Here is an 11,767-nt window from a genome sequence, read left to right as displayed (position 1 = left end):
TCAGTGTGGTAAGAGCTGTAGTAGAGAGAAGCAGAGGAAACACAGAGGTGGCCACTCTTTTTTGACAACCACCCTGGATGAAGAAAGTGGAATCTCTGTTTTTATAGCTGAGGAAACCAAGGCTGGACGATATGAAGTGGTTTGCTGAACCAGTGCTAGTTGTCGGGACTGTGAAGCACTCCCACCTTGGGGCTCTGTATTCACAAGTTGGTGGAATTCCAGGGCATTTTGAGTTAATAGGAAAGAGGGATCTGTGGTCTGGACAGGGATAGGAGATAGATTCCTAGAGAGGGTGGTAGGAATGCTATGGGATACTATCTCTCTAATCATTACATCAATTTTGCAAGGAAGATGTTATTATCTTTCCAGGTAAGAAAGGTGACCCTTACAGGGCTTGAGACACTTATCCTACTCAGCAGGTAAGTGGCAGAGGTGCTTGGTGTGTACTCCCTCTCACTACTCAGTGAGATAGTTCAGGCTGACCTTGCAAATAAAGGAACAGAAGTTAGGAGAAGCAAAATGACTGGCCCACCATTATGGATACACAGCTAGGAAGTAACAGAGTCAGGATTTGAACCCAATCCTCTGTCCAAACCACATTCTTACTTTTCACAAGGCTCTGCTACAGTGAAGGTGGTAGAATTTTGGCAGATAGAGATGGGGTATTGGGCATTTTAGGCACAAAAAGTTGAGAAACTACATTAATTTTCGATGGGCTGTATATGGGTGAGAGAGAAACACACAGACAAGGTAAAAGACGGAAGGCTTTCAACCATTTGCCTTTGGCCTTCTGTGTATTTTCATTGGGTTTGTGTGCCGAATCAGCCATTTCCATGCTTTGGCCCTAGGAATTTGGGCTTTGCTTGAGGTTGTCTGGTACCTCTGTAACCACGATAGGGATTCCCAGACCTGAACAGGGCTTCCCAATTTCCCATAACTAGCAAGAAGTCAGCAGTTTTTCACTTGTTATACTTCTTTTCATAAGTTGGACATGTGTTGTTCTGTACTGATTTTGTATTTTTAACAACAGTTAACTAGAATTCTATTTGGGGCATCTCAAATTTCAGCATGTAATGAGAGCATGAGACAGGTCTGGGCTCAAGTCTGCCATTTGCTTGTTGTACACTTAATTAACCATCCATACCTCAGTTTCCTCATCTGTAAAATGGGAAAGCAATGCACATTCAGCAGCAGTGTTCCAAGGAATATGTAATGATCATATATGGATGTTATTTACAAATGGTAGATACTCAATCGATTTTTTTTAATTTAGGGAGGGGATATTTTCCTCTTGGAGTTTAAATGAATAGAGTAACCTCTCTATACAGTAGGAAGTTGATATTTAACGTTTGGTTTAAAAAGTTTATGTAGACTCTCCATGGCTGATAGGAACATCAAATGGTACGACTGCTTTGGAAAAGTTTGGCAGTTTCTTGAAAAGTTAAACAGCCATTCCACTTATAGGTATTTACCCCAGAAATGAAAGTGTATATATACACAAAGACATGTATACAAGTACTCATAGCAGCCTTATTTATAATAACCAAAACTAGAAACAAACCCAAATGTCATCAACAGGGGAATGAAGAAACTAATTGTGGTATATCCATTCATTGGAATACTACGCAGCAACAAAAAGGAGTGAACTATTGGTACACAGAACAACATGAATGAATCTCAAAAAATTATGTTAAGTGAAAGAAGCCAGACAAAAAAAGAGTAGATACTGTATGATTCCATTTATGTAAAATTCTAGAAAATGCAAATCTATGGTGACAGAAAGTAGATCAGTAGTCACCTAGAGATGAGGATTGTGGGCAGGGGCAAGGAGGAAGTATTACAGAAAGGCATGCAGAAACTTTTGTGGGGAGTAGATATTTTGTCTTGATTGTGATGATGTTTTCCCAGGTGATGTCAAAACATGTCAAATTGTACACTTTAAACACGTGGCCTATTGTATGTCAATTACACTTCAATATATCTACTTAAAAAAAAAACCTTAAAAGAGACATGACTTCCCTGTACCACGTGTGAATATTAAAAAAATAAAAGGTTAATGTAGTATCTGTCTGACCTCAATATTATGGTTTCTTTGGAGTAGTCGCACAATTGAGTTCTAGATAACTCCACTCCAAAGCACCACAAGGTAAGTGCCAGAAGAGACCTACAGACACAGGGGAGGAAGGGATGCCCACAGCATTTATGTAGTAACTACTGTGCTCTGGGTGGCTTTGCCTGCATCTTCTCTTCACAGGGACTCTTTGAGATAGATATCATTATCCTATTTTACAGATGGGAAAAGTAAGGCTTGGAGTAAACTTGCCCAAAGTCACCCAGTTAGCATTTGGCAGAGCAGGTATTAAAACCCAGGTCGATCAGACTGTAAAGCCCACAGGCTTCCTACAATAGAGCCCTACTGCTGTGGCCCTTCAGAGGCCACATACAGTTGGAGCCATCCTTAAAGGCTTTGTGGAAGAGATAGTATTTGAAATGGGCCTTGAAGATTGGGTAGGATTTAGGTGGTTGGAGATGCAAGGTGAAGAATTCTTTTTCTAGAAGTTTTTAGGCAGAGGGAACAGCATGAGCAATAGCCCAGAGGGCACGTATGGAGTAGAGCTGGCAGTTCAGTTTGGCAGGAGAGTGGGTTGTGCCCAGAGGAGTTATGCAAAGGGAAGCTGGACAGGCGGTCTGTGCTCTGGCAAAGAAATTTCAATACCGTGCACAATTCTGGTGGTGGAGGAACCACTGATAGATCCTGGTAGGGCCAAGCATCAGGAAATAAAACTTATTTCATCTCTGTAACTCTCCTCATAATGCATATGTGTGGTAGAGACTCAGTAAATGTTGGCTGAATGAATGAATGAATGAATCATAGGTTTTGAGGGGTTTGTTTGAGACAGGGTCTCACTCTGGAGTGCTCTGGCTGGAGTGCAGTGGTGCAGTCTTGGCTCACAGCAATGTCCACCCCACCGGACTCAAGCGATCCTCCCACCTCAGCCTCCCCAGTAGCTGGGACCACAGATATGCGCCACCATGCCCAGCTAATTGATAGGTATTTGAGATCTGGTAATCATATCCTTATTATGGATTGAAGCCTTCACTATAAAGTGGTTTTTTTCTTCTTTTTAACTTACTTTGAATTTAGAAGGCAGGCTTTTCACCTTGAATGAATTTTTTAAAATGGAAGAGAAGGAGGGAGAAAGGAAGGGAAAGAGAGAGAGAGTGAAGGAGAAAAAGAAGAAGGGAGGAGAAGGAGAGAAGGAGGGACAGAGAGGAGGGAAGCAGGAAAAGTGAAGATGGGGAGATCAGCTCAGAGCTCACTGGAGTTGTCCCAGTAAGAGGCAGCAGAACCCTGGGCCAAGGCAGAAGCAGTGAAGCTGCAGGAAAGAGAAAAATGTAGGAGAGGTTTGGGGATTTTACTGCCAGGAGTTGGCAGCTGATTGGCTCCAGTCCCGTCCAGAGATGGCTTACAGCCCCAGCCCTGGGCCCAGCTCCTGGCCTTGAACCAGAGGATTCTGATACCATTCATGGAAATAGAGAACTCTAAGGAGGTGCTGCTTAGGGGAGGAGGAGATGAGTTCTGTTTTAGGCGAGTTGGAGATGTCTGTGAGAGGTCTGAACAGTGATGTCCAGTTCGAGGTAAGAAAAGGGGTGGGGTCTAACCTCAGAGAAGGGTGTAGAACTTGAATATGGAGATGGTGCTTAGAAATGTGAGCTCAAGCAAAGCATACAGGAGGGAAGGAGAAGAGGAATTCTCCCTTCCCCCCATGTCTTGCACTAGAATAAAAGTGAAATAGTTTTCAATTTCTTGTTCTATGCCGGGCATTCTGCTATAGTTTCACAACCATCGTCTCACTCAGTTATCTCAACAACTTTGTCATCCACTCTGTTCACTGACTACTCTTTCTGTTTCCTTCATTCTTTACTCAGGAGACGTTTATGAAGCACCTGCTTAGGGGTTCTAGGAGCTGAGGATACCAAAGTCTTCCTTTAAAGAAGCTTTTCTTAAATACAGGAGATAAGATACCTAATTACAAAACAAGATAGAAAGTGTTATGCATCCCGACAGAGGTACTAGCAAAAGCCTAAAGAAGGTCAGAGTTAGGAGAGGAGCCTTCAGCTTGTTAGGAGGAATGGAGAAGGAATGAATGAAAGCATATTTATTAAGCACTCACTATATGTCAGGCCCTTTACTAGGAAAATCGTTATATGTTACCTGGATTAATTGCAGCCATTTCACCCATAAAGAAACTGGTCAGCCCGGTGCAGTGGCTCACACCTGTAATCCCAACATTTTGGGAGGCTGAGGCAGGAGGATCATTTGAGCCCAGAAGTTCTAGATCAGCCTGGGCAACATAGGGAAACCCCGTCTCTACAAAAAAAAAAAAAAAAAAAAAATTAAATAAGCCAGGCGTGTTGGGGCACACCTGTGGTTCCAACTACTTGGGAGGCTGAGGTGGGAGGATCACTTGAGTTCAGGAGATTGAGGCTGCATTGAGCCATGATCACACGGCTGTACTCCAGCCTGGGAGACAGAACCAGATCTGGTCTTGGGAAAAAAACAAAAAACAAAACAAAGAAGCTAGTCAACTGGTCAAGCTGGTGTCCCTGCCTTGTTCTCCTGTATGAGCCTGTCTTCCTCCTGCATAGCACTTATCACACATTGTATAATTACTCAATTTTGTCCCCCACTAGACTGTGAGCCCCCCGAGGACAGGGACTGCATCTGCCTTGATCACTGTTGAATCTGTGTTGTATTTAGCAAGTTGGACCATCAGCATAGTCCCTGACAAAATGTAGGTGCTCTGTAAATACCTGTTTGGAAGGAAAGAAGGAAGGGAAGGAAGGGAGGGAGGCACAAGCAAAGAGGTTTGGGAAAGTATCTGTATTAGTCTGTTCTCATGCTGCTGTAAGGACATAACCAAAGACTGGGTAATCTATAAAGGAAAGAGGCTTAATGGACTCACAGTTCCACATGGCTGGGAAGGCCTCACGATCATGGTGGAGGCAAAAGGGGAGCAAGGGCACATCTTACATGGCAGCAGGCAAGAGAGCATGTTCAGGGGAATTGCCCTTTATAAAACCATCAGATCTCATGAGACTTATTCACTATCATGAGAACAGCATGGGAAAAACCCACCCCCATGATTCAGTTACCTCCCACTGAGTCCCTCCCATGACATGTGGGGATTATGGGAGCTACAATTCCCGATGAGATTTGGGTGGGGACACAGCCAAACAATATTAGTATCCAAGATTTTATATATATATATATATAATGGTGGTAAGCTTCAAACCCTTACTCCTGTCTCTAAATTTCATATTTTCCCTAATATTCCTCTTGTGGCATAATAGGCAAGGATGAGTTGGTCATGGGGGACAGAGAAATCACAGAACCAGCTGCCAGAAAACCTGGGCTCTAGTGTCCACAGTTTTTACTGTGTGTGGTTTTGGGCACATCTCTACACTCTCTGGGCCTACTAGGGGGGTTTATTTCAGGGAGCAGTGTGAACTCCAAGGTGAGAGTGAGCCTCTAGGTGAAGGGGAGAATGAACAGAGCAAACTCTATTCCCCTCTTTTCGTTTTCGAGCTTTTGAGGGAAACAAAACAAAAATTTTGTTTTCAGCAGAGTACTGCTGGGATGAGAAGGATGAGAATGCTGAGAACGGGGTTCCTGCTCACTCTGTTGCCTGTCAGCTCTGATCCTCCAGCTGTCACACAGGGCTCAGTGATTTCCCTGTGTCTTTACAGGATGGAGGGCAAAGCCAAGTACATCCTCCCTACCGAAACAATATATGTTGGGGAAATGAAGGATGGCATGTTTCACGGCGAAGGAACCCTGTACTTCCCCAGCGGAAGCCAATACGACGCCATTTGGGAAAACGGATTGGCCATAAAGGTGATCAGCTGGGGGGGCGGGTGCTGTGGAGGAGAGATCCTCGGGCAAGAAGAGCCTCACCCTCTGGCGCCCCATCCTCCCTGTCTGGTGCCCACCTCGTTCCATTCACTCTTCTCTTTGCTTCTCCCCCACTCCCCCGACTTTTTTTTTTTTTTTTTTTTTTTTTAGTCTCACTCTGTCACCAGGCTGGAGTGCAGTGGCACAATCTCGGCTCACTGCAACCTCCGCCTCCTGGGTTCAAGCGAGTCTCCTGCCTCAGCCTCCCGAGTAGCTGGGACTATGGGCGTGCGCCACCATGCCCAGCTAATTTTTGTATTTTTAGTAGAGATTGGGTTTCACCATGTTTGCCAGGATGGTCTCAATCTCTTGACCTTGTGATCCACCCGCCTCGGCCTCCCAAAGTGCTGAGATTACAGGTGCGCAGGTGCGAGCCACCGCACCTGACCTTTTTTTTTTTTTTTTTGAAAACGAGTCTCACTCTGTCACCCAGGCTGGAGCACAGTGGTGTGATCTCAGCTCACCACAAACTCTGCCTCCTGGGTTCAAGCTATTCTCTTGCCTAGGCCTCCTGAGTAACTGGGATTACAGGTATGTGCCACCATGCCCGGCTAATTTCTCCCTGCTTCTGGATCTCCCAGGGCTCTAGAATCCTCTCCCTCTAGATCTGGAAGGATCTGTGGAGAGGCCATGATGAGTTTGCATCTGTTACACCACTTACTGCCTGATCTTAGGCCCACGACTTCACCTCCCTGAGAGTTCTTCACCTATCAACTCGGGACAGTTAGTTGCATTAGTTATGTGTTGGTACTATAACAGGTTACCACAAATTTAGTCTGAAATCAGCACAAATGTATTATCTTACAGTTCTAGAGCTCAAAAGTCTGAAATAGGTCAGCAAGCCTGCATTCCGTCCAGAGGCTCTATGGGAAAACCTGTTTCCTTGCCTTTTCCAGCTTCTAGAGGCTGCCTGCATTCCTTGGCTCACAGCCACGCATCACTCCGACCTCTGCTTTCATCATCACGTCACCCTTCGTCCCTCTGCTTTCATCGTCATCTCATCTTCTCTCACCCTGACCTTACTATTTCCCTCTCATAGGAACCTTGCAATCATATTTGGCACACCCAGATAATCCAAATAATCTTCCCACTTCAGGATCCTTCATTTAATTGCATCTGCAAAATCCCTCTTGCCATGTAAAGTAGCATATTCACAGGTTGCAGCAGACAGGGACATCTTTGGGGGACCATTATTCAGCCTACCACAATAGTACAAGGCACCTCAATATATATATGTGAACACTTTGCTAAGTTCCCAGCACACAAGAGGCACTCAATAAGTGTTAGCTCTTATTACCACCATCACTGCTACTATCATTATAACTTACCTAATCCAAGGATTCTTACCCCCTGGTATTTGTGAGTCATGAATAGAATTCAGGGAGTCACTGAAACCTCTTGATTTATATACAGAAGTTTCTGTGTAAAGGGGACTAAGTTTTTCTCCAGGAAAAACATCTATAGCTTTCATCAGTTTCACTAAGAGCATCTTGGGGCCTGACTCATGACCTAAAAAAGGTTAAGAAATGCTCCTTGTTTTATAGCTTGGAGAGTCTAAGCCCCAGGAAGGGGATGTGACTTTCCCGAGGTCACACAGTGAATTAATAGTATCATTGGAATTTCCATCCGTGTTTCCTGATGCCCAGGCCAATGCAATTTCTACATCCTGAGGCTTCCTTTAGCAGTAAGGCAGCAAAGGCAGAATGTATGTGTTTGGACAAAGGGCCGTGGCTGATGGCTCTGACCTTTCCAGCTATAATAATAATAATAAAAGAATAATAACATTTATTGAGTGCTTACTTTGTGTCAGTGTGTCAGTCAGGGTTCTTCAGAGACACAAAACCAATAGGATATACAGAGATGTATGGAAAGAGATTTATATTAGGGATTGGCTCACAAGATTATGGAGGCTAAGAAGCCTCCTAATCTTCCCTCTGCAACCTGGAGGCCCAGGAAAGCTGTTAGTGTAGTTCCAGTCCAAACCCAAGGGCCTCAACCAGGGGGATCAATGGTGTAAGTCCCAGTCAGAGTTCAAAGGCCTGAGAAGCAGGAATGCTGATGTCCAAGGGCAAGGAAGATGGATGTCCCAACACAAGCAGAGACAGGGAATTGGCGCTTCCTCTGCCTTTTTGTTCTATCCAGGCCCTCAACGGATTGTATGGTGCCCACCCACTTTGTTGAGGGTGGAACTTCTTTGCTCAGTCCACTGATTAAAATGTGAATCCCTTCTAGAAACGCCCTCATGAACACACCCAGAAATGTTTTGCCAGCTATCTGGGCATCCCTTTCACTTAACCCAGTCAAGTTGCCTCACAAAATCAACCATCACAGCCAGGCACTGTGCTAAATGCTTCACGTGTGCTATCTCATTGAATTTTCAATCAACCCTATTTTATGTACACTATCATTAACTTAATTTTACAAATGAGGAAATGAAGGGCCAGAGAGAGTGGGTCATCTGCCCAAGTTCATCTGCCAAAGTGAGTTCACCCACTTTGAGCGGCAGGAACAGGGCTCAGCACTTATACCCATTCCTTCTTGTTGTCACAACCATAATAATTGTGATAGTTACCACTTCTTTACTGCAGCCATCAGAAAGGCCCCCACTTCCCTTGACATCTGAACCTCTTGGCCAAAAGCCTTCAGCTTCCTCAGATGCACGTGTGTGCTCCTTGTCTTCCAGGGCACATATACCTTCGCAGATGGGCTGCACTATGATGAGAAGAACTGGCATTACTGCGACGGCTATGATCGGAGGTTTTACACAGAGATCCTCAATGGGTTGAAGCCTGCAGGTACCCAGGCACCCACCCTTTCCTTTATACCCAAACTGAGAGGGAAACTAAGACAGTTTCGGATAAGTGGACTGTGTCCTACCAAAGTAACTTAAAGGGGAAGAGGAACTGAGCAGGTGTAGAAGAATGCAAAAGAGCCAGGTCCTGGAGCCAGGAAGGCCAGTCCTCACATCTCAGCTCCACTGTGCTAGCCAGAGGACCATGGGCAAGGGACTTTACCCACTGCGCCTCAGTTTCTCCCCTTCAAAATGGAGTCAATCAGCTGGGCGTGGTGACTCATGCCTGTAATCCCAGCACTTTGGGAGGCCAAGGCGGGTGGATCACTTGAGGTCAGGACTTCCAGACCACCCTGGCCAACATGGTGAAACCCTGTCTCTACTAAAAATACAAAAATTAGCCGGGTGTGGTGGCATGCCTGTAATCCCAGCTACTCAGGAGGCTGAGGCATGAGAATCGTTTGAACTCAGGGGGTGGAGTTTGCAGTGAGCTGACATCACGCCACTGCACTCCAGCCTGGGTGACAGAGCGACACTCTGGTCTCAGAAAAAAAAAAAAAAAATCAAAATGGGGTCAATAGCATCATCTACCTCCCAAGATTGTTGTAAATAAGATAATTCATGTCAGGTGTTTAGAACAGTGCCTTGAATGCATGTGGGTGCACGGTACATGTCAGCTGTTCTTATTCGTGGTACCTACTATGACACTAAAATTATGTAAATATTTTAAAAAGAAAGAGTTCAGGACGAAAGCAGTACTGACAGAGCATGTGCTTTGTGCATCAGGTGCTGGGGGAGGCTGTCTGTAATCCCTGTCTCCCTAATGTCCAGATGACCCTGCCCAGTTAGCCTTCCTAGTCCCATGTCACTCCAGGTTGAGGCTGTGGAGTTCAGACATGGTTCCCTGTGGCAGAGCTCACACTGGCAGCCCAGTCTTCCTCTCTGAGGTCCTCTGTATCATGCTACCTCCCTGCAAAAACCGTGTTTCATCATGAAGGGCTACATTTGGACTATAAGTCTGGATTCAGAGAGTGGCACCTTAAAATTTTGAGACGTGTTCCAGGTCAGGTGAGCCTCAAGACGAGGGGAGGGGAGGGATAGTATTAGGAGAAATATCTAATGTAGATGACAGGTTGATGGGTGCAGCAAACCACCATGGCACGTGTATACCTATGTAACAAACCTGCACATTCTGCACATGTACCCCAGAACTTAAAGTATAATAAGAAATAAATAAGTAATAAAAAAATAAAAAAATAAAAGTGTAGTTTTTGGCACAGCAGAGATAATATATCCAAAATGACAGATGGGGAAACAACTCTGTATACTATAAAAACAATCCCAACTTAGCTTATGAGAGACCATGAGCTGTGGTTGATAGAGCATGGAGCCAGAAATTGTGGGTTTGAGTCCTAGCATTCTCTGTCTATAGCTGGATGAGCCTGCACAAGTCAACCTCTGTCAGGGCAGAAGCCTCCAGGAAGCACCCAGGCACTGGAGTCAGGCAGACCTGAGCTCAAACCCCCATCTCCTTCCCTTCCCAGCTTCATGACCTTGGGTCAGTTAGTTGACCAGGTGAGCCGCCTTCTCTCCCTTTGCCCTCCTGACACTTACTCTGCTATTTTCCTCCTGTCCCCAGGCTTCTTTGCCACTGCCTCCTCAACATCCCCCCACCCCCAGTTATTCACGTTGAGGTTCCCGGCGCTCTCTGGCTTAGGCATTTTCTGTTTTCATTCTATATGCTCTTCCTGAACAAGTTGATACACTTCTAAGCCTTCAACTACCATCAGCTTCTAAATTGAAATCAGAATCCCTGAGCCTAAGATCCCTGCATCAAGCTTCCCTGACACCTGTATTGGTCGTTCTCAACTTGTTTGCACTGAATTCATTGTCACCCCCACCGTGATGGCTGCCTCACTGAATGTCATGCCCATCCACCTAGGTAAGCCTAATCCTCCCTTCCCCTGCCCCCTAAGTGCAATGGTCCTATGGATTTTACCTCTGAAATATAGACTTTATTTGTTTATTCAACAAATATTTATTGAGCACTTCCATGTGCCAGGCAGCATTCTCTTCATACTCTTTGCCACTGCCCTGTTCCAGCCCTCCATCATCTTTCCCCTTGATGACCTGACTCCGGAGATCCCCACTTGGCCCCCTTGAGGTCATTCTCCATTCCGCAGTCACTTCCGTCTTTTTTTTTTTTCTTTTTTTTGAGACAGAGTCTTGCTCTGTTGCCCAGGCTGGAGTGCAGTGGTATGATCATAGCTCACTGTAACTTTGAACTCCTGGGCTCAAGCGATCCTCCTGCCAAGTGATCTGGCCTCCTAAGTAGCTCGAACTACAGGAATGCGCCACCACTCCTGGTTAATTTTTTTTTTTAAGCTTCTTGTAGAGATGGGTCTTGCCATGTTGCCCAGGCTCATCTAGAACTCCTGGCCTCAAGCAACCTTCCCTCCTTAACTTGGGATTACAGGCGTGAGCCACCATGCCCGGCCGCTTACATCTTTTAAGGTGTGAATCTGATTGCCTCCCTCCCGCCCCGCCCCTTGAGTGCTCCCTATACCCTCAAGATAAGGTTTCAAATTCTCAGAAACAGTGACATTCTCTGGCTCCTGCTCATGTCCCAGCCTCATCCTAGGCTACCCACCCTTCTCGGTTTTTCTCTCTCCCCTCTTGCGATGCTTGCTTTCTTTCTGTTTCTCAAAGAGACCACACTTTTTCCTGCCATTCTCTCTGCCTGGAATACTTTAACCCTCTTACTTCACCCAAATAACTCCTTCCCGTCCTTCAGTTCTCAGCTCAACGTCCTGAAGCTGGGAGCCCCTTCCCTGAATTCCCACACTAGGTAAGGTCTCCCTGTGGCGTATCACAGCAGCCATGACCTCCTCCCAGGGCTTGGATCGTGAGTGTTCAGCTCGTCTTCCCAAGCTGTGAGCAACATGAGGGCAGGGCCCTAGCACATTGTCTGGCATACAGTGGGTACTCGTTAAAGAGTTATTGTCAAACAGGGATAATGA

General features: G+C 45.6%; 1 protein-coding gene across 3 annotated transcripts in view; it reads left to right on the top strand.

Annotated features, from left to right (window-relative positions):
• MORN5 (MORN repeat containing 5) overlaps positions 1-11,767 on the top strand; it is a 40,690-nt gene that overhangs the window by 1,316 nt on the left and 27,607 nt on the right. For 2 of the 3 annotated variants that reach the window (XM_001135009.7, XM_009457219.4), the window contains exons 2-3: positions 5,752-5,899; positions 8,640-8,751. In XM_001135009.7, coding sequence (XP_001135009.2) covers positions 5,752-5,899; positions 8,640-8,751 — 260 coding nt within the window. The remainder of the gene's footprint in view (positions 1-5,751; positions 5,900-8,639; positions 8,752-11,767) is intronic. The other variant, XM_063787530.1, reaches the window with a different exon arrangement.

This window comes from Pan troglodytes, chromosome 11, assembly GCF_028858775.2.
Source record: "Pan troglodytes isolate AG18354 chromosome 11, NHGRI_mPanTro3-v2.0_pri, whole genome shotgun sequence".
NCBI classification, from domain to species: domain Eukaryota; kingdom Metazoa; phylum Chordata; class Mammalia; order Primates; family Hominidae; genus Pan; species Pan troglodytes.
This window is presented reverse-complemented; position numbering and strand designations above follow the sequence as displayed.